At 44.5% G+C, this 24440-nt stretch overlaps 6 protein-coding genes across 6 annotated transcripts; 4 read left to right on the top strand and 2 right to left on the bottom strand.

Annotated features, from left to right (window-relative positions):
- Positions 1-3281: 3281 nt before the first annotated feature.
- On the top strand, positions 3282-5001 carry LOC122238521 (histone H4). Its single transcript, XM_042985559.1, has one exon. It carries the CDS (start codon positions 3313-3315, stop codon positions 3622-3624), a length of 312 nt encoding a protein of 103 aa, XP_042841493.1. The 5' UTR covers positions 3282-3312; the 3' UTR covers positions 3625-5001.
- Positions 5002-5790: 789 nt separating this feature from the next.
- LOC102952001 (histone H2B type 1-C/E/F/G/I) lies at positions 5791-6835 on the bottom strand. Its single transcript, XM_015540585.2, has one exon. It carries the CDS (start codon positions 6785-6787, stop codon positions 6407-6409), a length of 381 nt encoding a protein of 126 aa, XP_015396071.1. The 5' UTR covers positions 6788-6835; the 3' UTR covers positions 5791-6406.
- Positions 6836-8031: 1196 nt separating this feature from the next.
- LOC122238517 (histone H3.1) lies at positions 8032-8851 on the top strand. The gene has a single exon (XM_042985536.1). The coding sequence runs from the start codon at positions 8047-8049 to the stop codon at positions 8455-8457; it is 411 nt and encodes a 136-aa protein (XP_042841470.1). The 5' UTR covers positions 8032-8046; the 3' UTR covers positions 8458-8851.
- A 5763-nt stretch (positions 8852-14614) lies between these two features.
- Positions 14615-16210, top strand: LOC122238477 (histone H2A type 1-E-like). The gene is made up of 2 exons (XM_042985402.1): positions 14615-14624; positions 15789-16210. Exons 1-2 carry the CDS (start codon positions 14615-14617, stop codon positions 16193-16195), a joined length of 417 nt encoding a protein of 138 aa, XP_042841336.1. The 3' UTR covers positions 16196-16210.
- Positions 16004-17273, bottom strand: LOC122238512 (histone H1.3). The gene has a single exon (XM_042985521.1). It carries the CDS (start codon positions 17229-17231, stop codon positions 16563-16565), a length of 669 nt encoding a protein of 222 aa, XP_042841455.1. The 5' UTR covers positions 17232-17273; the 3' UTR covers positions 16004-16562.
- A 4889-nt stretch (positions 17274-22162) lies between these two features.
- Positions 22163-22557, top strand: LOC122238522 (histone H4). Its single transcript, XM_042985561.1, has one exon. It carries the CDS (start codon positions 22200-22202, stop codon positions 22509-22511), a length of 312 nt encoding a protein of 103 aa, XP_042841495.1. The 5' UTR covers positions 22163-22199; the 3' UTR covers positions 22512-22557.
- Positions 22558-24440: the final 1883 nt, after the last annotated feature.

Genomic DNA, 24440 nt, shown 5'->3' with positions numbered 1-24440 from the left:
TAGACTCCAAACTGATTCACCTGATTTTCTTATCTGTCTCTCTTGGTCTTGGGTTCCAGAAACAGTAAACCATTCTCGGGCTTTCGTTTTCATGAGATGCTTTTACATTTCCACAGTGATTACTTTGCATCTTAAAAAAAAAAAAAAAAAAAAAAAAGATACCAGGTTCTACATTCTCTTGTACAGAAGCTTAAGCTCTTCTGAACTATAACTGCATTAGCAAACGTTTTTGGATGTTCTCTCTCTCAAAAAAGTATACTTTTGGGAAAAAAAATATTAGCATAGAACTTCAGGAAGTCTCCATCAGCCCGCCCTTAAAGAATTCTAAGGTTGACAATTTTTCGAGTTACCCCTCTTTTCTTGCTTTGATGGGTAATGTTTTCTTTGGCAAGCCTGTGTTCGCTCCCTAACATGATTTTATTTATTTTATTTTTTTACAATGCTTCATTTGAGTTTGGGGCCAGTCTCTGGGCAAATGTATTTCTTAGAAACATAGATGGCCCTTGAACAAGGTTAGGGGTGCTGACCCCTTGCATAGTTGAAAATCTGGATAAAACTTTTGATTCCCCAGAACTTAACGACTAACAGCCTACAGCTGACCAGTAGCCTTACGGACAACATGAACAGTTGATAACCGCATACTTTGTATATTGTATTAGATACTGTATTCTTATAATAAGGTAAGCTAGAGAAAAGAAAAATGCTATTAAGAAAATAGTATTTGCAAGTACATGGATGGAACTGGAGGGCATTATGCTCAACGAAATTAGTCGGAGAAAGACAGGTCTCATACGACTTCGCGCATCTGAGGAGTTTAAGATACAAAACAGATGAGCATAAGGGAAGGGAAGCAAAAATAATATAAAAACAGGGAAGAGGACAAAATATAAGAAACTCTTAAATATACAGAACAAACAGAGGATTGCTGGAGGGGTTGTGGAGGGGGGATGGGCTACATGGGTAAAGGGCATCAAGGAAGACACTTGTTGGAATGAGCACTGGGTGTTGTACAGAGGGGCTGAGTCACCGGAATGTACTGAAATCATTGTTGCACTGTATGCTAACTAACTTGGATGTAAATTTCAAAATAAAATTAAATTAAATTAAATAAATAAATAAATAAATAAATAAAATTATACCTATAAAAAAAGAAAGAAAATCATAAGGAAGCGATAATACATTCGCAGTGCTTTATTGTGTTTACTGAAAAACAGTGTGCCTCTAAGTGGATCCATGCAGTTCAAACCCCTGTTATTCAAGAGTCAACCTTACATTGAATTTCCACCATATTTCAAAGCGCAGGATGGCAAGGTTGGGTGAAAAATCAAGAAGCAGAGAGGGGCAAGGAAGAATCCTGGAGCAGCGCTGCCTATAGAAAATAATGGAAGCCACATTCGTTATCTTAAATTTTCCACTAACCACATTTTAAAAAGTGGAGGGGCGCCTGGGTGGCTCAGTCGGTTGAGCGGCCGACTTCGGCTCAGGTCATGATCTCGCGGTCCTGAGTTCGAGCCCCGCGTCGGGCTCTGTGCTGCCAGCTCAGAGCCTGGAGCCTGTTTCAGATTCTGTGTCTCCCTCTCTCTCTGCCCCTCCCCCGTTCATGCTCTGTCTCTCTCTGTCTCAAAAATAAATAAATGTTAAAAAAAATTTTTTTAATAAAAAAAATAAAAAGTGAAGATGCAATCATTTTAATAATATATTCTATGTAATCCTAAATCTCCAGATATATTTGTTTCAATCAATGTAAAAACATGAATAACGCAATATTTCGATTCCTTTTTTCATCCTAAATCCTCTAAACTGGGTGTATATTTCATTCAATCTGCTACTAAATTTTGATTGGAAATAACTTGATTTGCATTTCAACACCATAAACTTTACTGTTGGCAAATTGAGTTCACATGTCCACGTTGTTCAAACATACGCCAAATTTTCCAATAACTGAACAGAGTAATAGCTCTTCAATTTAAATGATTTAATATTAAAAATTCAGTCCCTCACAGCATTAGACACATTCCGAATGCTCAAAAGAGGGTCCAGAGCACTTTATCAGACAATGCTTTCTTAAAAGGAATTGTGTTTGGGGTGTGAAGGTGGTGATGGAAGCTGGTGGTTAAATCGGAAAGTATATAAATTTAAATGTAACCATGTAAGGGTAGCACTGACCTCGAAAAGCAAAGATTTGCCCATACATAGATATAGAGGTCATTAGGAAGAAAAAAAAAAAAAAAAAAAAAAAAGCAAAAACAAAAACAAAACCTGAACATAAATCCAGATTACAAAATACCAGATTGAGGGATTTAAGAATATGGAGGGGCGACTGGGTGGCTCAGTCAGTTCAGAGACTGACTTCGGCTCAGATCATGATCGCAGGGTCCGTGAGTTCCAGCCCCGCTTGGACTCTGTGCTGACAGCTTGGAGCTTAGAGCCTGCTTGGGATTCTGTCTCCCCCTCGCTCTGCCCACCCCTGCTCATGATCTGCGTCTCTCTGTCTTTCAAAAGTAAAAAAAAAAAAAAAAAGTTAAAAAAAATTAAGAATATCGAGAAGGAAGGCAAGCCTTGGGGCAGGAAGACAGAATTTTCTCAGGCCAAGTGGCCGTCCCTGTGTCTCACACTGGACCTGACATTTACCCTTTGACTGCCAAACCATCTTTGTGATTAACATTTCCATCCTGCGGAGGAAGAACCTACAGTGAAAATGAGAGAACACAAGCCACAAAGCAGGACGTGGGCCTCAGAAGGTGAAGTGCAGGGAGTGCAGGCCGCAAGCAAGGGGACAGGCCTCCCCGTGAAAAGCCCCCACCCGTCACACTCGTGTGCGTGTCACGCTGCGGACTGCAGTTCTTTTCTCGCTCCCTAAGACCATCCTGCCAACGTCACTACTTGACCTCGATGTAAAGTGGACAAAACTGCTTGAATGGGAGGACAGAAGGGAAACACTCCAATACATTTCAGACATGCGACTAGAATTCAAACCAATGCCGAATTTCGACTGCGACTTGCCCGAGGTGTGCAAGGGTCCTCACAGTTCAGCCCGGAGAAGCAGCTGTTAGCTTGACAGCTGCCATTACTTAGGTCCCTTGATTGGCCTGAGACGTTTCCTTACAGGCCCTTAAACAGAGCCTTCTTGCGTCTCCCCGGCTACGCGCGGCCTCGCGCACTTGTGGGCGGGGATAAACTCGCTGCCCCGCCCCAGGCCCCGCCCCCGACCCCTCCGGCCCTGTTCTCAATAAGGTCCGCCACAGGGTTATAAATGAGGATTTCGTCGCTGTGTAACCTAACTTCGCTGCTCTGTTTTACTGACAGGAGGTCATGTCTGGCCGCGGCAAAGGCGGGAAGGGCCTGGGCAAGGGGGGCGCCAAGCGCCACCGCAAGGTGCTGCGCGACAACATCCAGGGCATCACCAAGCCCGCCATCCGGCGGCTGGCCCGGCGCGGCGGCGTGAAGCGCATCTCCGGCCTCATCTACGAGGAGACCCGCGGGGTGCTCAAGGTGTTCCTGGAGAACGTGATCCGGGACGCCGTCACCTACACGGAGCACGCCAAGCGCAAGACGGTCACGGCCATGGACGTGGTGTATGCGCTCAAGCGCCAGGGCCGCACCCTCTACGGCTTCGGGGGCTAAGACTTTGCGTACGAGAAGTGAATTCTTTGCCAACCCTAAAGGCCCTTTTCAGGGCCACCTATCCATGCACTAGAAGGAGCTAGCGACGCTGTTTATTTCCTTTTCGTGGGAACTGAGGTTACTGCATGTATTTTGCGATCTGAGTTCCATGACTTCCATATAATTTAACCATGTTTACTCCTTGTCCGGGGGCATTAAACATCAAGGCAGCCTTTAAGGTTTATGGTCACAGACCTTGTCTATGGGTTTTTCTATTTTTGAGACGTGCCCACACTTTAAGTTGCAATCCATTTATAGACATGTCCCAAACATGAGATTGTACATTTTTCAAATCCAGTTGCTATCTGGAAATAAAGCTTGAATATGAACTGGAGGAAAAACCATTAGCCTACTCTGTTCAAGGAAAAGCAACGTGAGAATGCCCAGCTACTACGTGGTAACTAGGGGGAAGGGTTTGATGTGAGAAGCTTAGACTGAGCTGTAGACTGCAGCCACCTATAAGCAAGCCTCCTAGGTGGCACGTGGGGACTTGTTCGCCCTTTTTCTCCCTCATATTTGGATTATGTAAAATGATTACCAATAAAATGTATTTAAGCCACAATGATTTGGGGGGTTGTCTTAACCTTGCCACGTCTATTCCCTGATATTCTATAATAAAAGCAGCAATGTTAAGTCCTCTCACAAACCCGCTGGTGCCTCCTTTAAAGCCAGAAAGGGAGCTACACAGACACCTAGACCCGTGCTAGGGCTCAACCACCTGCAGTGTTTTCTGATGTGTCCATACTTACAGAGGAAAGGGGGAGGAGGTCTCCAAAATAATAACCAGGCAAATTGTCTTCTCTGTCTTCACTTCAAGAGAAAGTCACTGGCAGTAGCCTAATTAAAAGCACTTCAAGGTATTTGTAGCCTTTGTCTTTACCTCTTAGCATCAATTCCTGCCTCCAGGCAAATTGAACTAGAGTAATGAAGGGACAGGGGAAAGGAGGAAAACCGCTATGTTAGTGAACTTTCTTTGGGTTCTTAGCCTTGATTTTTCTTGATGGGTCCTGTGATGGCCTCGTAGGGTGTCCGCCAGGATTCCCCCTCCTAGTGCTCACCCTTGTGATCTAGCCCCCTTGGGTGTGGACATGACTTGTGACTTATTTCCAACCCACAGAGTACTACAAAGGTGACTGGATGTAATTTTTCTGTATATGATTATTGTTAACTGACGTGTATGTTGTGTAATATCTATCCTCCTTGACTTTAGCATGCTGGCTTTGACGGACCAAGTATCCATGGCAGCATGCACAAATGCCAAGAAACCCAGGGGCTCTTTAGAAAGTGAGGGAGGCCGAAAACCAAAAGCCTGCAACCATTCAAGCCAACAGCCAGCAAGAAAGAAAATGAATTCCTCAGCCCTACAAGCACAAAGAAACAAATTCAGGTAAGCAATGAGTTGGAAGATGATATTTCCCCACGCAAGCATCCAAGAGACCTCTATCCGAGGTAACATCTCAATAGCATCCTGATCTAGGACTCACCTAAACTCTGCCCACACCCACAGAAACTCACATTGTACATGTGTATTGTTTTAAGATAGTAAATTCAAATGAATTGTTGTGCAGCAACAGCTAACACAGTTAGCTAACACACGTAGCGTCTTCAATCAGTGTTCCATCTAAGATACCATAACATGAACTGAAACTGCAATCATTATTTAATGGAAGACATACATTTTAAAAAGGAAAAAAAGGGGGGGGGGAGGAGAACAAACCTATAATGGGAATATTCCCTTTGACAACTGTCTAACGCTTCACACGTATCTCCCACATAGGTCATGCTTTGCAGGCTTCCCTAATACCAAGCCTATAAACAATGACGTGCTCAACACCAATACATCTAACTCATTTTACTTTCGGCAGCACAAAAACAAACCGTCTACTTTTCCATAATTAACACATGAAACCCACTGATTTTCATCCATATCTTCTGTGATCCCTGCATACCTAGATCTTTTCTTATTTTTGTTTCATTTTAGTTTTTCTCTGTCTAAATGAATACAGAACGATACACCAAAGGCAAGAAAAGAAAAACCATGTAAAAGTGGATCAAAATTAGGGTTTAGGAAAATGACTCAACATGCTGTGCAGTTGATTACATCAATAACATACAGGCAAAATAAAATGGATGATAAATTCATTTTAATGTACATTTGAAGAATTGTCGAAACGGTCTACAATAGATGCTATGATTAAATTCTGCAGTTCAATAATACCCATGCCTAATTAAGATCTATTATGGGATGAATGACATTCAGAGTTTGGTGTCCTGTGCAAAATAATTTCTCATTGCACGAGTTGGCCTTTGTGAAATACATATAATTATGTTGTTATAATGTGAAAATTGTAATGAAAACAAATAACCAAAGTACATGTACTTAAGTACAGACAACTGTAAGTTACAGCCACCCAGTGTGAAATTATTGTAAAGTCTAATGATTGAACAATGAACCAAGTAAAAATTTAAAGAAACCACACAAAAACTATTCTTTCAGGGCTTTAGCCAAATCCTACTATACACATTTCACATAATCTATGTGGCTCTAGAGATTAACATAAGTTCCAGTAAACATCTCATACTATAACAGTTCTCACATCTTATGGAAACAGGTCTGTAAAAAGACAAAACATGCTTTTAAAGCCAGTTGAGGAACCTTGCTATGACAACTCTTTATATGCAAAAGTGAGTGGCTCTGAAAAGAGCCTTTGGGGTTGGGGAAGAGGGCGCTTACTTGGCGAGTCTACTTGGAGCTGGTGTACTTGGTGACGGCCTTGGTGCCCTCGGACACGGCGTGCTTGGCCAGCTCCCCGGGCAGCAGCAGGCGCACGGCCGTCTGGATCTCCCGGGACGTGATGGTCGAGCGCTTGTTGTAATGCGCCAGGCGCGACGCCTCGCCCGCGATGCGCTCGAAGATGTCGTTCACGAACGAGTTCATGATGCCCATGGCCTTGGACGAGATGCCGGTGTCGGGGTGCACCTGCTTCAGCACCTTGTACACGTACACCGAGTAGCTCTCCTTGCGGCTGCGCTTGCGCTTCTTGCCGTCCTTCTTCTGCGCCTTGGTCACCGCCTTCTTCGAGCCCTTCTTCGGGGCCGGGGCGGACTTCGCGGGCTCAGGCATGATAAACAATACCAAAAGCAGAAAACTTGTGACCAACACGGAAAAGGGTGAGGGGGGAAAAAAATCCCGAGTATTTATATCACGTATATGCAAATGAGGGTCCAAAAGTCTGAATTTTGATTGGACCAAAACTGACCAATAGATTAATAGCATGTAAAAGCAGCGTTGCAAACCTGCTTTTTTATTGGACTAAAAAACTAACTCTTCCAGAGAATCCAATAGGTTAATTTACAATGCCGCTTTATTGCTCAAAGTGCATTCACCAAAAATCAAACCAAAAAGAAAAAAGAAAACCTCTCAATAAAACCTTATTTTAAATTATGAAAGTAGAAATTTCGAACTGGCACGCGCAAACGAGGGAAGGAAATTCTATTATATAGCCCAGTACAGTCCTAACTACTGCTCCTTTGGGTTTGTCATAAATTATCCAGGACACCTCGGGTCTCTTCTGACAAGAATCATGATATGCTAGACTATTATCATTAAGATATGTTGCAAAAGACTCTCGATCACCGCCATCTTTTTCAAGTTTCAGCATTGCAAACGTTTTCCTCAATGCTCACCCCATTAGACCCCGACTGACATTTTAAATTCATTAAAACCAAACATCAGAGTCCACTCACCAGTTTGAGTCAAATACGGTATTAAAAAGAACGAGGGGCTCCAAAACATTGGAATTTTAACGTGCGAATCCTGAAATATAAAATTCCTTATGTGTTAACATTATGTCCTAGACCATACTAGAGTGAACTAGATATTTGCTGTCAATAAAATGAAGTGGAACTCATGAGATATTATACAGTGGGATTTTCAAATAGGACAGGAAATACCTTCCGGATGAAAAAGAGATAACTATGCAGAAAATGGCGGATTTTTTAAAGAGAAATTCTCAAGTACTGTCTTGCTTCAAGAACACCGTACTTTGTATAGACAAACAGAAGAAAAATTCAACAGAATTATTTACGAGAATTGTGGCGTTTGTCGGTCCTATTTGTTGTGTGCCAAGCATCACGAGGGAAACAAATAGCTTAGTGATTTTTTTCTCCCAAGGGGGACGGGAACAAGTCGGTTAATTGAAATTAACCAATCAGAAACTAGCACGGAACAGATTAAACCAATGCTAAATCTCAGGGAGCACTTCCGGAATGGAGCTCCAGTTGACTCACCGGGATTGCCCACAATCCAATCAGAGTGATTCTGCCCCTGTATAAATGCAGGGGCGAGCTGTTACCCTGGTTTCCTGACTTTGCAGTTAGGCCATGGCTCGCACGAAGCAGACGGCGCGCAAGTCAACGGGCGGTAAGGCCCCGCGCAAGCAGCTGGCCACCAAGGCGGCCCGCAAGAGCGCGCCGGCCACCGGCGGCGTCAAGAAGCCGCACCGCTACCGGCCCGGCACGGTGGCCCTGCGCGAGATCCGCCGCTACCAGAAGTCCACCGAGCTGCTGATCCGCAAGCTGCCGTTCCAGCGGCTGGTGCGCGAGATCGCGCAGGACTTCAAGACCGACCTGCGCTTCCAGAGCTCGGCCGTGATGGCGCTGCAGGAGGCGTGCGAGGCCTACCTGGTGGGGCTCTTCGAGGACACCAACCTGTGCGCCATCCACGCCAAGCGCGTCACCATCATGCCCAAGGACATCCAGCTGGCGCGCCGCATCCGCGGGGAGCGGGCGTAAACTTGATTTCCGGATTCTGTGCCAACTTTGAACCCAAAGGCTCTTTTCAGAGCCAACCACTTTGATCTATAACAGATGCCGTGACACTTAAACAAGTAAGTTCCGTTGCTAACCGAGCTCAAACTTGTAGCAGGCCTGAAAGACATTTAGGGCTGTCTTAAATTAAGCTCTCAAGCCTTTGGTCTCTTGAAGTTTTCCTAGTGTGTTTAGTTAACATGGTTTTACTTTCAAACCCCTATTTCTCCGTATGTTGCATAGGTCTGACAGGTTTCGTTCTGGCTCTAGGATTTATGGGTTTTATTCTGAACTTCGAGTATGGTCTCTTGCACCTTTCTGGTATCGTGACCGTTCCCTTGCCTCTTCATCCTACAGGCTCTTTGACTTTTGCAACGTTACTTGGCGCTATTCAAGGGGTGGCCCGTTGTGTCTTTGGGGGCCTGGGCTGAGCCTTCAAGGCTGCTGGTTATCTGTTTCTCCCAGGGTTCACCGTGTTGAACTTAAGAGAATCCCAAGGCCCCAGAACCCTTGGTCGGCACTTAGCTGAGCAGAATTTGGGGACCCAACTCACTAGCAACCGCCAGACCTTTATGAAAGGTGATCAAAGATCTCCCCCTAAGCCTCTTAAGGGGAGCCAAGGCTTGGGTTATTAGCTGGAGCACAAAAAAGTAAGACGGTAGTGTTTCCTGAGAACTTGCCGTCTATCCTTCCCGGTATATCTACCAGACTAAACAACCAAGAGCGGTTTGGGTGGGTCTCAGAAAGTACCTCTAGAAATGAACGCAGGAATGAGGATCCTTTCAACTGACGCTTTTTTTTTTTTTTTTTTAAGGTTTTAAGGAATTTCGACACCTAAATTGGGGCTCAAATTTACAACGAAAAAATCGAGTTGCATGGTCTATTGACTGAGCCTTTAACTGCCATTCAAAAAGGCACTTTTGGTTTTCCTAAATTCTCTATCTTACTCTCGATTTAAATCTTATGAGACTACCTCATATTTATCAGTAAAACATGACAATCCTTTGGAAGCTGGAGAGTTTTCTTAAATTATTCTGTTCAATGCCTATGAGAAAATGGTTTGATGCTATTATTAAACAGATGTTCCTTTTCCATGAAAATAACAGGTTCCTCAATTTCTAAACCGGTAACTGAATAGAAGGGAAATCAGGAATTCTGTTCTAAAACCATTCAGGGAGTTATTTGGAAATGTAGAAGGATGTTTACTAATTGGGATACACACACTACTTGGAAGGATTTCATCTCATGTATTTAAACGCTTCGGCAAATTTGAGTTTGAGATAGGAAAAGGTATCCTTAACTGCAGAATTGAGAAGCTTCTATCAAAAAAACCCAAAAACTTTTAATGGACTGTTTCACCTCAAGGGCCACTAAGGAAGGGGACTACTGGGGTGGTATACTTAACATTGACAAAGCTATACATAAAGTGCACAGACAAGGCAGCCATCGTAAAAAGTCCTAGAGGTTTTATAGAAGAAATTTTTGTTCTTGCAACTCTTTCAGACATTGAGACTTGGGGATTTGGGAATAGGGAACTCTGGATCCATATGGAAAAGCACTTAGCTATCCATAACTAAAATGACTGGACTGTTTTATATGTGTAATGTTGGATCAAGGCATTCATATTAGAGTGTGGTTTCCTACTTCCTTTGAAATTCTAGCACAGTGAGTTTTTTAATCTGTGTTCTGTCTCACCGGATGTTGGTCATCAGGATATGAGGACCCAGTGGGCACAGAAAACATCTTTTTATGTCATTAAATCCACCAGAATATGTAGAATGGTCCTTCGCCTGAACAAACCCTCAGAAAACTTTTTAGTTAAATTGGAATTTAAAAAAATTATTGCACAAACAGATGACTGTTTACTACAGTCCTGACTATAGAAATAAAACATTAGGGGCACCTGGGTGGCTCAGTCGGTTAACCGAAGTCGGTGTCCAACTTCGGCTCCAGTCGTGATCGTTCGGTCCATGAGTTCAAAGCCCCACATTACGCTGCGTGCCAACAGCTCAGAGCCTGGAGTCTGCTTTGGATTCTGTGTCTCCCTCTCTGCCCCTCCCCTGCTCGCACTCTGTCTCTCTCAAAAACAAATAAACATTTTTTTTTTTAAATGGTAGAGTTTGTGTAATTTTCATATACAATGTTCCTAAGTAGAAATAAATTTATTGAGTGGTTACAATGGGCCAGAAGTCAGGTATAAGGTTCCACAATGTAAGAAAAAATAGTAGTACTTGATATCAAATTGCTTTTAATGAATTTTTATTTTATTGGAGAAAGATCACAAATTATGACTCAGGTCACATTTCATATGTACCTACTGGTAATTAAGTCGTATATGCATTTCGGGTTTATCCGGCTGCCTGAAACTACATCACTTTTTTTCACTGTATAATCTCCGAATGACCAGGAACTTTCTCTTATGGAAATGAGAGCTAAAATCAAGACAATTCAGAAATTTTATTTCATTTTGCATACACTTCCTACCGCAACTGGCAGCAGAGGGATATTGATTTTTTATATCTGGAGATTTTTTTGCCATGAAAGCATTATAAATATTTTTGGTTTTCTTTTTGTAGTAACCCCAACACCTTCGGCAGCATAGCACGAGTCAGAAAGTAAGGGACGTAATACCTAAGTCAAGCCATGGGGAAGAGGGGCATAAAAGGGGCAGAGAGATTTATTACTCTTGGCTTCCTTCATTGAAAGACAGAAAATAAAATTACTGATTCTGATTAATATCTGGGGATAATCCCACCTTTTGGACAGGATTAAAAACTCAGTCAATTAAAATGAGATATCGCCTCACACTTGGCAGAATGGCTAAAATTAAAAACACCAGAATCAACAGGTGCTGGCTAGAATGTAGAGAAAAAGGAGCCCTCACGCACTGCTGGTGGGAATGCAGATTAGTGCAGCCACTGTGGAAAACAGTATGGAGGCTCCTCAAAGGTTAAAAATAGAACTCCCTTAAGGCCCAATAATCACATTACTGGGTATTTATCCAAAAGATTTTTTAAAAAACACTAATTCAAAGGGGTATATGCATTCCTTTGTTTATTGCAGCATTATTTACAATAGCCAAACTACGAGAGCAGCCCAGGTGTCCATGGATAGATGAATGAATAAAGTAGATGTGGTATATAGACAATGGAATATTATTCAGCCATAAAAACAGAAGGAAATCTTGCCATTTGGCAACAACTTGGATGGAGCTAGAGAGTATAATGCTAAGCGAAATAAGTCAGAGAAAGACAAATACCATATGATGTCACTCACATGTGGAATTTAAGAAACAAAACATGAACAAAAGGGAAAAAAGAAAGAAAGACCAACCAAGAAGCAGACTCTTTAACTATAGAGAACCAACTGGTGGTTACCAGAGGCGGGGGGTAATGGGTTAAATAGAGAATGAGGATTAAAAAGAACACTTATGGGGGGAAAAAAACAACAACAAAAAACCTTAGTCAATTAAAAACACAAACCTTAGAGTAGTGGAAAACCATGACTGAGGCCCTAAGGTGTAGTTTAATGAGAGAAAAGACTAGAAGCGTTATAAATTTGCCATTGATAATAATGGCACCCAATTGTTAAATGTCATCAAAGCACGTTATCAGAGGCTAGACATGTTAATTAGGGGAATTTATTCAAGGAGATGGAACTTGAAGTGGAATTGGGAAAACTCTCCTAGGCAGAGAGGAGAGAATGGCAGGGGAAGAAAGTTGTTTAAAAAAAGAAAAAGAAAAACAAAAGAGCAAATGAGAAGGCACTGAAAAGAAAATTTGAGTTGTTATTAGTGCTAGTTAATGCAAGCAGAAAGTATTATTATGGAAAAAAATTTGACTGCAAAGTTCCCACCTGAACCTAAGGCAATGGGAAGCCAGTCACCCTATGCATAAGACAGATCACAGAATGACCAGAATTTCAGAGTTCGGGGCTGGATAAACTAGAATTAGGACCCTGGGTAGGAAACAATAGAATCATCCCAAGCCGGAGAAGATACAGAGAGCATGTGAGAAAGGCGGAAAGATCACTTACCGAGACCCTAAATAAACATCAACCTGATTTAGTGACTGAGTGACAGGAACAATTGGGGCCTCAATACAATGACAGGAATTCAGGGTGCCGCCTCCCGTTGTAAGAAGTCAGGCAATTACTAAGCAGAAGGAGAAAGTGGTTACTTCAGACTGGTCCTGAAAATTGTATTTATATTGATTGATTGATTGGTTGGTTGTGTGCTTCTGAGAGAACTACTCACAGGGGCTCCTGTCTGATGGTTGCCATCTGTAAGTGTCAATGTCTCAGGTTTTTCTAAACCTGGGCTTTTGCAACAATAACGGACAGACCATCTTGGTTCACTAAGAGAGCATCAGAAACCCAAGCATGAGCATTTCAAGAGACCCTCAAGGGAGACCGTCCCAGGGACGTGGTCAGTGATGAAACACGGTGACTGGGAATGAGCTTCCTGTTCCCTCGTCCTCTGGGTGCAGAACACTAAGACAGAGGTGGTCTTCCTTACCCAGGACGTCAGCTGTAACAAAAATTGGGGGAGATGGAAAAAGATTTAAATAAGTTCTGATGCCTGTGAAAACCCTGTCCTGTCCCAGGGAAAGGAATCCGAATCCGAATATACGGAAACCATAGAAAAACTAGGACCTTGATTAAATCATACTTAGCTGTGTCTGAGGCATTCCAAAGGGCTTGTGAAGTAGTTAAGTCACAACGGGCCTGAAACAGAATTACAATAACTCTACTACCTTCTGGACAAGGCGGAAAATGAAACCAAGAACTCCACTCCCTTTGTAGCTGATATAATACATGGGGCACACTACGAACTAGAAACAAAGAAACTTGTACTTGAGACCCAGGTCCACTGTTCAGTGACAAGCCAATTCTGGGCAGATCATCCTTCCAAGCCACAATTTTCTTTTTCTTTTCTTTCTTTTTTTTAATTTATTCTTCAGAGAGAGAGAGAGAGAGAGAGAGAGAGAGAGAATCACAAGCAGGCTCCGCACTGTCAGCACGGAGCCCAGCCCAGGACTCTACCTAACCTGAGCTGAAACAACAGCTGAACACTTAACCAACTGAGCCACCCAGGCACCCTCAAGCCCCAATTTTTTTTTAACTGTGAAACCAGCATTTTAAATAGACTCAATGCAAGAGCCTCATAGGGAGGTGGTGACAGAGCGTCCTGTAAACTGTAAGGCACTGCAGAGACACTCCGTAGTAATTTTGACCACTCACTGAATGCCCCGTGCTGGCCTCATTCTCTGATCCCACCTGGCTCTGCATCAGAAGTGAGCTCTCTCATCCCGCGTACGAGAAAGCGCACGGGTCTCCTGCCACTTCTCTTTTCCGATCCATACAACCTCTTGTCTTCAAAGAGATTCTTTTGAGTCAATATGTCACATTCCCCCACTTATCCAGATCTCATCCTCAAACAAGTCACTGTCATAAAGAGTCTGGGGGGCTCTTTCGGGAAAGAAGAAATTATGAGCTGCAGCTGTGATTCGGAAAAGTTGAACCCCTGCTTAGAACAGCTAGGAAGAGGGGTGCCTGGGTGGCTCAGTCGGTTGAGCATCCAACTTCGGCTCAGGTCATGATCTCGCAGTCCTTGAGTTCCAAGCCCTGCGCTGGGCTCTGTGCTAACAGCTCATTGTCTGGAGCCTGCTTGGGATTCTGTGTCTCCCTCTCTCTCTGCCCCTCCCCCACTCGCGCTGTTTCTCTCTTTCAAAAAGTAAATAAACATTAAAAAAAAAAAAAAAAAGAACAGCTAGAAAGATACTCTCGGATACATCCCCCAGGCCTGTTTTAACAAAGTTTGAAAATAATAAATGTTAATAAGCTATTAAGCCGTAAGCGTAGGGGAGGAAGGCTGCAAATCAAGAAACAAAGCCAAAAGGGACTTGAACCTTGAGTAATCTGTGCCCGCTGGAGATGTGATCAGCAGTATCTGAGTTCTTTCCTGCTATGGACTCTACGGACAGTCTGAGGAAATCTAGACACCTTCTCCATACTTAAAGCATACTGGATAGGAAAGCGACATTAAAATGCAGTTATCAAAGTGTATTTCTTTTAAGGATGTGTATGCAATGATGTGTTTCATCAGGGACACATCAAATAACAAGGGGCACCAGGTGTAATGATGAATGTCAGTGCCAAGAGCTCAGAGTGCAAACTTCATTTCAAAATACCTTCAGTACTTGAAACTGATAAGAAAACGCCTGTGGTTGTCATTACTGGAAAAGCCACAGGCACTAGCAAAATGCATTGTGATTAGTTGCCTACACACATAATTGAGGGAAATGACAAAGTGCATGTACTCCTTGAGAAAATAAAGATGTTTCCCCATCCACCTTTACAGCCCCATAATGATCAGATTTTTGCCAAGATTTCCCAGTAAAATTAAGTGGACTTCCTTGAAATTAAATAAATAGATAGATAGATAGATAGATAGATAAATAAATAAATAAATAAATAAAACCTACCTCGGCCCTGGTGGAAGATCAACCCATGTAGAATCCAAATATTTTGCTCTGGTCACCACAACTCCAACTCCGGGAACTCTCTAACAAACCACGCAGACTCCCAGAGACTTTTCTTTTATTGCGTTTCACCCTGTCTATTCTTTCATTATTCGGCATAAATATTCAAACCAACCATGCCTCCCTGGGACCTCTCAGGAATCCAGGGGAAGGAAATCTGGCAGAGAGGATGAATAGCAAACCACCAGAGAAGACTTTTACACTTTTTAATGTTCCTTAGCCTCGGGGTGCTAAATAATTATTCACCTTTATAGGAGAATAGCGTGAATAGTGCCCCAAAGGAGGCCTCAAACTAACCAAGGGGGGGAAAAAAAACAAAAACAAGATATTCTACTGCTTCACAACATATACAAGTTTTTTTTTTTTAATTCTTTTTTTTAATGTTTTATTTTATTTTTGAGACAGAGAGAGACAGAGCATGAGCGGGGGAGGGTTAGAGAGAGAGGGAGACACAGAATCGGAAGCAGGCTCCAGGCTCTGAGCTGTCAGCACAGAGCCTGACGCGGGGCTCAAACTCACAGACGGTGAGATCATGACCTGAGCCGAAGTCGGAAGCTCAACCGACTGAGCCACCCAGGCGCCCCAACATATACAAGTTTTAATGTCAACCTCTAACTGGCGCAGTATTTTTCTACCACTGGGGGCCCAGCAAGTCAAGAGTACCTTCTGATTGGCTAACTCAGAACAACATCTGCAAACCAATGGGAAAGAAACATTAGGAAACATCCAGTGACTATAATAGCCCCGTCTTCAGACCGGCTTTTTACGCAACAGCCCCTTCTCTAAACACGTGTGGGAGCGGGAATCTGGGCGGCAAGGCTCGCGCCAAGGCCAAGACGCGCTCGTCGCGGGCCGGCCTGCAGTTCCCGGTGGGGCGCGTGCACCGCCTGCTCCGCAAGGGCAACTACGCCGAGCGGGTCGGGGCCGGCGCGCCGGTGTACCTGGCGGCCGTGCTGGAGTACCTGACGGCCGAGATCCTGGAGCTGGCGGGCAACGCGGCCCGCGACAACAAGAAGACGCGCATCATCCCGCGCCACCTGCAGCTGGCCATCCGCAACGACGAGGAGCTCAACAAGCTGCTGGGCCGCGTCACCATCGCGCAGGGCGGCGTCCTGCCTAACATCCAGGCCGTGCTGCTGCCCAAGAAGACCGAGAGCCACCACAAGGCCAAGGGCAAGTGAGGAGTTTAACCACTCACGGTCCCTGCCCGAAACAGTCAAAGGTTCTTCTCAGAGCCACCAAACTTCTCGAGAACTGTAGCCCCTAGTGGCACGAGCTTACAGATTAGAATTGCAAGGAGAGGCGGCAGGTCCCTCTAGAGCCACTGAACTCGAAAGCAGCGGACCAATCACATGCTCCGGCGGGAGTATTTGAAACAAGAGGGGAGGAAGGAAACCAAAGGCTGACGACGGATGAGTGTAAGACGAAACAGAAACAAAAAAGTACCTCACAGATAGATACCAGTTAAGCTCTTCCGCTTGAAATAGTTGGGTGGCTCTGAAAAGAGCCTTTGAGAACTCGGAGGCAGGACATACCTCTCTACAACCTTCACTTCTTCTTAGGCGCAGCTTTCTTTGCCTTTGTCGCCTTAGGCTTGGCAGCTTTGGGCTTGGCCGCCTTGGGCTTCGGGGCCTTGGCCTTGGCGGGGCTCTTGGCCGCCTTCTTGGGTTTGGCCGCTTTCACCTTCTTCGGGCTCTTGGCCACTTTCTTGGCCGCAGCCGCCGCCGCCGCGGGCTTCTTCGCCTTCTTCGGGGTCTTCTTGGCGCTCTTCTTGGGGGTGCCGGCCCCCGCGGCCTTCTTGGCTTTCTTGGCCGCCCCGGCAGCCTTCTTGGGCTTGGCCGCGCCCGCCTTCTTGGCTTTGGGCTTGGCCTCCCCGGACGCCGCCTTCTTGTTGAGCTTGAACGAGCCCGAGGCGCCGGTGCCCTTGGTCTGCACCAGGGTGCCCTTGCTCACCAGGCTCTTGAGGCCCAGCTTGATGCGGCTGTTGTTCTTCTCCACGTCGTAGCCGGCGGCCGCCAGCGCCTTCTTGAGCGCGGCCAGCGACACGCCGCTGCGCTCCTTGGAGGCGGCCACGGCCTTGGTGATGAGCTCGGACACCGGCGGCCCGGACGCCTTGCGCTTCCCGGCGGCAGCGCCGCTCTTCTTCGCCTTCTTCTTCACAGGTGCCTTCTCTGCGGGTGCGGGCGCCACAGGGGCGACTGGCGCGGTCTCCGACATCCTTCCGCGTTGCCAACTAAGACAAAAAGTAAACTCAAACTGTCAGGGCGGCGCGTCTCGGAGGCCGGCGGCGGGGGGTTTATATAGCGAGTGGCTGAGTGATGATTGGTTGCCTGCGCCGTGCGCCGCGCCGCTCAGAAGGGCTCCTCCGCTCTGCAGTGTGGCTGTGTTTCTTTCCCCTTAAAAAAGAAGAAAAACGTAAGAAATCTGGGCATGAAATAATTAGAGATTTGGGGGAAACGGATCCGAGAGTGTTCAGGCTTCATCCCTGCCTTATTTGCTACCCCTAGTTTCAAAACCAGTACCCTGAAACTTTCCTGATTCCCCCAACTCTCTTTAAAACTTCGGTCAAACTGAGACAACTTTCAGATTTTCCTTAAAAATACTATTTCTCTCTGTTCCCATTGCACGTCTGTCTTCCAGGACATGGATCTGCACATTCTTTTCTTTGCAAATTTATATAAGTAAGCTCATTTTTATTCGAATATACAAGGAAAAACGCTTTTTTCTCGGGAGCAGTAGCACAACTCTCCCGCAGTTGTTTGCGCTAAGCCCTGGGAATTGGCAAAGGGATAGAAAATTCTACGTACAAGATGGATAATTATTTTTTTGAATAGAATCTTTTTTAAGTCTTTGAGTGATCAGTGTGTAAACTGGATTTTGATCCCCGTATTTGGGGGATTTAAACATTTCAGGAAGGATGGGGGGCGAGGTGGCTCCATGGGTTTTCCAGATAAACAGTTCTTAATAGCAGCTTTCCTAAAATACTGTATAATAGGTTTTTCAGACCTAGGATCGGCATTATACATCAACTGCAAAGAGGAAAAGAGAATCATGAAACAATGGAATGGTGGGTCTACATCATATGAGTTGAAGAGTAGAAAGCTACGTGTTTATATCCCATCTGTCTCCTTGAAACTAAATTACTTAATGACAGACAGCCTAAGATTTTTTAACTCCAATATTTAGCATAGAATTTTGTACATGTTTCCTGTATTTCAGAATGAAATTTAAAGTGCAAATGTTATTTGACTCTTTTTCAACATTGCAAGTAGGGACACAAGATTAGAAAGAAAAAAAATGTCATTGAAATCACTTTCTGGACTTTCATAATTCTCCCTGGGCTTTTGACTAACAGACTATGAACTACGCTGTGACAACCTAACTTACTTGGCTACCTATGCCCACCAAAAGAGTTGAACAAACATTTCACGGCAGGTATGACCCACTTTATTATTCCATCTCTTGTAGTTTGCAACACAACAGAGCTAATAAAATTGGGTAAATATTGGATAATGAAACACAAATTTAATATTATCAACCAAATAATCAGATAATGAAATTAAACTACATGCTTGTGAAAATAAATAAGTATTTTGGTGTTATGTTTCTTCTAACAAATATCCTTCTTTCCAAAAATGTAGTTATTCCAGCTTCCATCCAATGATGACTTAAGAATTTTCTCACATAAATCCAAAATAGGATAATCAGCTTTAAAGATGTCATCTCTCCACACTTAACTAATTTCATAAAAGTCACTTGGCTTATTTTTAATCAGTCAGGTATTGGCTGGCACTGACTGAATACAAGTCTATGGGACTTGAACCCATGTTATATACCAAATACAAATACTGTGTATAAAGAGGTAAACTTACAGGATTGGATATGCAGCATTTAGTTCTCCCTCGGCAGGCATTTTAGGAGTGTCTAGAAGGGACTGTTTGTCGTCCTCTATAGCGTCATTGGCAATAGCAGTGGCCCCAAACATTTTACAGGCCCTTTTCAGACCGGAGCCTACTAGCTAATATTATCTAGACCTAAAGATAGAATTTAAGTTGAGATTTTTAAAAGTTTACCATTTGGGTCATCATGGTAGTCAAAACATCAGTTGCTGAATAATCAGTGGAATTGTCCCCTAGGTTGCAAAGACTCAATTTCAGATAGGTGAAAAGTGGGGGCCTGGGTGGCTCAGTCGGTTGAGCATCCAGCTTCGGCTCAGGTCATGATCTCACGGTTTGTGAGTTTGAGCCCCGCTTCGAGCTCTGTGCTGACAGCTCTGAGCGTGGAGCCTGCTTTGGATTCTGTGTCTCCCTCTCTCTTTCTGCCCCTCCACCACTCATGCTCTCTCTCTGTCTCTGAAAAATGAATACACCTTAAAAAGAAAATAGGTGAAAAGTTCCTACAGTAGATGTCACCACTGCATTCTTGTACAACTCTTGCTGGTTCCCACATAAGGGTAGAGGACATCAGGGCTATTTCCTTAATTGTAGGTAACATCTGCCCTTCCTAGAGAAACAATAGTTGAGACTTGATTTCACCTGAAAAGTTCTTCCCCAAATGTTTAGACAAGGATGGGGTTTGGCTGTTCTAGTTACTTCTACTGTCTGAGACCCAGGTACTTATCCTCTCTGTAACTGTAGCATGGACGAGGATCTAGAAAGCTGGCTCACCCCCAGGTATTATACACTTGAAACGTCCCCCCTTTTATTTTCGTAGCCCACACCAAAAAAGTTGTGTTTATTACTTTTGAAGCCCAAATCTGTATATATGTTAAAACAATCGATTTTTTCCGTTAGACCGAGACCTGAACCGTTTATTTTATACATGTAAAAATAACTGAGAGGAACTCCAGTTAGATGGGTGATGGGTAGCTCACTTATGAATTCTTGTTCTCCCCATTTTGGTGTTAACCTCCCTCTCCTCATAGTAAACCACTGTGAGAGGTCTAGATAGTGCTCAGCAGGTCAGCCCACAGCAGCTATGCTTAAATGTTCCAAAATTCAGTGAATTTCAAAGTTCAAGGAGAAAAGGGACTATGTTGAATAAATACCAAACGAGTGATTTAAAAACAAAGGCTATATAGCAGATAGAGCATTGTGTTAGAACCAGATGTGTTCAGAAGGACCACAAGAAATCACATCTATTTTAATTTCCTATCACGATGATCTCATCCGAGGACACTCTCCCACTTGAAACTCCTCTCCAAGGTGAACCATATCTCATTGTATTTCCTCAGAAGCGCACTACAATGTCAAAGTTCCAATTTCCTTCTTATATGTTCTTCTCTATCTAGATCTGGTATACCCAGAAGGTGCCTACGCTCTATCACACTTTGAAAATATTCCAACCCCCACTTCCTGCAGTAAGCCTCATTTTCAAATACCCTTCCCAGTCTGGACTAGAAGTTCCTCAGAAGAAGTTCACTGTCACAGCACAACCCAAGAGAACTTACATGCAATGATGAAAACGTTCTGTATCTGTACTGTCACACAGACAGCCACTACCTACATACGCTATTGAGCAGTTAAATGTGGCTGGAGTGACCAAAGAGATCTTGAATTTGATTGAATTTTAATTAATGGAAATTTAAATGAGCACTTGTGCCTAATGGCCAACATTGGGAAGCCCAGCTTTAAAACCACTCTTCTCAAACCTGAATAAGCGTACCATCCACTTGAAGATCCTTTTAAAAATGCCCTAGCAATTCAGGAGACTTGGCGTGGGGCCTGAAAGTCTGTGTGTCTTAAGCTCCCAGGTGATGTTCATGTTGCTGAGATACAGCTGGTCCACCCATTGCTGCCAGGCAGAAACTAGTATTCTGAGCTGATGTCTGACTCCTCACCGTTTCCTTTTCTCTTCCCTCTCCTAAGCTTTCAGTTCTTTGAAAGAACGTGTAGGATGGTCTTTGCAGACCTGGTATTTATACACCGATCTTGGCATGTAAGTTCTTGAACGAAGAAATTAGTGATTCTTCTTTGGTGCCTGGGACATCACTGTGTGTTAAGTCTGCAGGTAGCAGTAACTGAGCTATATTTCAAATAGTGTCTGACTAAGGGAAATGAATAATCTTCTGACTGCCTATATCGTAAGTACCAGCAGAGAAGGAATTTTTTTTTAATTACCTTTTATAGTACGTAGAAGTCAGGTTCTTAATGTGAATGTATGGAAGATGCGTAACTGTTGGAGTTTGTCTATTAAGCATATCAGTGCGTCATCTGTGTGACGCCTTAATTCACTAACCTTAACTCTTTGGACGAGTTTCAGAGTTTCTTAGCGTTATTTTTATTAATCCTGTTAATTGGCAAACTTTTACTCAGCATGATGTATCTGCAATGTTTTACTGACATAGATCTGTGGTAGGTGGCAAGATCCTAAGACCAGAATTAGAAGACCTCAGTTCTATCCGGTAAAATACCACTTAGGAGAACAGGGTTAGCTCTCCAAGCCTGGGATTCTTCATCTTTACAATGCAAATAGTGCTTTATAAATCTGGAATCAGAATAGAAATTCAATTCACATTTGCTCCCCTTCCTAGAGTTCCTTATCAAGAATGCTGAAAATCAGGTAAACGTATATGTTCTGCCAGAGGGGAATGATTGTTTCATGATCCACCAAATTTAAATAAATGCTGCTAAAATTGTAAGAAGTCATTATTTTACTTTTAAAAGAAACTTCGCATCTAAAAGCTAATTTTAATTGTTTACAAGTTGTAATTTACAACTACAAATTACAATTACAAATTACAATTACAAATTACAAATTGTAATTTACAAATTACAATTACAAATAATGCCTCGCTTTCATAGGCACCTGTAGGGTCACCGCCTCCTTTCTATAAATGGTACAAGGTTACGAGACTTCTCCAATGCCGATTGTCTGAGACCCCCCTCCCCGCCCCCCCCCCCCCCCCCCGCAGGCACAGGACTAGCCACACGAAGCGACAGCTCTGACCCGCGCGAGGAAACGGACGCCAGACCAGCCCACCCCCCCCCTGCCGGCGCCCCGCCCCCGCGCTCCGCGCCCCGCCCCCTCAGCCGCGGCCCGCAAGGCGGAAGTGGGAAGAGGCGGGGCACAGACTCGTTCCCGCCCGCGCCGTTCCGGTTTCCTAAAAGGTCCGCGACCGTGGTATATAAAGGGCTGCAGCCGCCGGTAAGGTACCACACTGTGCGACGACTCGCTACTGCAGTTATGTCAGGTCGCGGCAAGGGCGGGAAGGGCCTGGGCAAGGGGGGCGCCAAGCGCCACCGCAAGGTGCTGCGCGACAACATCCAGGGCATCACGAAGCCCGCCATCCGGCGGCTGGCCCGGCGCGGCGGCGTCAAGCGCATCTCCGGCCTCATCTACGAGGAGACCCGCGGGGTGCTCAAAGTGTTCCTGGAGAACGTGATCCGGGACGCCGTCACCTACACGGAGCACGCCAAGCGCAAGACGGTCACGGCCATGGACGTGGTGTACGCGCTCAAGCGCCAGGGCCGCACCCTCTACGGCTTCGGGGGCTAAGTTTCGCACCTGCAGCCTCCGCGTAATCCCAAAAGGTCCTTCTCAGGGCCACCCACTCGGTCACAGGAAGAGCTGTTAACCGAGGAAGGTTTGTCCGTGTTCCCTTTAATTCTGACTGCAGGCGGGCAGCCACGTGACATGGCCACGGTCATGTGCGCGGAGCCAGGGGAGGGAAGTCTCAGCTGGGAGAATGCTGCCTCCAGTGCGTATGTTCTGGCGGCTTTATGGCGCGGGCTTTCTCGCCAGCGACTGCACTCTTCTCCATTTTCCTGTCCGGCAGGCAGCTGGCCTTGAGGCCACGCCGGACCTGCCGTGCTACCGGTTTTCTGACACGGAGTTCGTATTTGTCCTCATTGTTAACAGGGCCCACAAATACCACCAGTAAGTTTTGATTGGACAAGTTTGCTAGGTGCATATCCTAATCTGACAGTGATGGCGCAAATTAAGTCTCCATATTCCTCTACTGGCTCCTTCCCATCTCTATACCTCTATGTCTATCTCTATATCTATATATCTCTATCTATATCTATAATTCAGTATCAACTTAACCCATACCTCTCATTCACTACGTCCTTAACATTTTATTAAATCTCCAAGTAATCTTGAGTAGGTCCACGTCTCAGTCACTCTTCATGATTATGTGACTTCACCACTCACTAAAAATACCCTTGCCGAGCACCTGGGTGGCTCAGGCGGTTAAGCGGTTAAGCTTAACTCAAGTCATGATCTCATGATTCGCGCGGGTTCGAGCCCACATGGGGTTCTGCGCTGACAGCGCAGGGCCTGCTTGGGATTCTCGTTTCCTCTTTCTCTGCCCACCCCCCCACTTGCGCGCATTCTATCTCCCCAAAAATAAAGTAAACTTAGAAAAAAAATACCCTTGCCATGGTTACCAGTGACCTGCTAATTTCCAGATCCAAAATCACAAAAAATGTCATCCCTGCTACAGCTGATCCTGTTGCATCACTCCTCCCTCCACAATCTCCCGTTTCTGTGGTAGTTTTCTTCCTGACCCAGATCCTGTGTTCTCCGTGATACTTCGGTTTGTTTTCTGGGCCCGATTCCTCTGCTTGTGATTCTTTCCAATGAACAAATGGGTGTTCTCTTCACATCAGTCCAGAGATCCTCCTTGAGCCATCTCTTCCTGACTGTTCCATCGATGCTGAGACATCCAGGCACCCAGAAAAGAACCGAGTTATCAGCTGAAAAGTAGCAGAATACGCCACCCCAAAATATGGCACTTAGGCATGAGGATTATTTGAGCTAAAGGCACTTGGAAAACAGCAGATGCGAGAATGGGGCTCTGACCTTCCCATTTCTCTCTGAAAGCAGAGAATTATCCCGTGTGAAAGGTGTCACCCCTATATCAGCAAGAGAAGAACGCTCATCACCAGAAATAAGGAGTCAGGGCTGAGAGAAATCTATACAAACAGACCTTGTTAAAATAACCCCTTAACCCCCCTCTCCTATTTTTGTTTTTATTTCATGACCACTCATCTTTATTCAACCTAATCTTTGTTACAACCTAAGTATGTAAGCACTTAGGCCTAACCACTTTTTGGGTCTTCATTTTCCTGTAAAGACCCCAGTGGACACATAAAAACACTAAATAACATTTGTATGCTTTCTCCTGTTAATCTGTTTCATGTCAGTTTCATCCTCTGGCCCAGCCAAAGACCTTGGAAGGGTAGAGGGAAGTTATGCCTCTTCTACACAGCCTTCCAATCCTATTCTCAGTGCCTTTGTATGACCGCAGGGTCCTGACACTTGTCCGCCTGCGTCCTTCCCAGCTACAATCCCTCTGCCTCGCCGCAGGGACCTGAGTGACTACACATTTCATGATGCCATCTGGGCAAGACTACAAAAAATAAAAAGCCTTCACTGGTTCTCCTAACATCTGCAGAATAAAATCCAAGTCTTGTGCTTTAC

This window comes from Panthera tigris, chromosome B2 (genome assembly GCF_018350195.1).
Source record: "Panthera tigris isolate Pti1 chromosome B2, P.tigris_Pti1_mat1.1, whole genome shotgun sequence".
NCBI classification, from domain to species: Eukaryota; Metazoa; Chordata; class Mammalia; order Carnivora; family Felidae; genus Panthera; species Panthera tigris.
The sequence above is the reverse complement of the archived record's forward strand: the minus strand, read 5'-3'. Positions and strand labels throughout refer to the sequence as shown.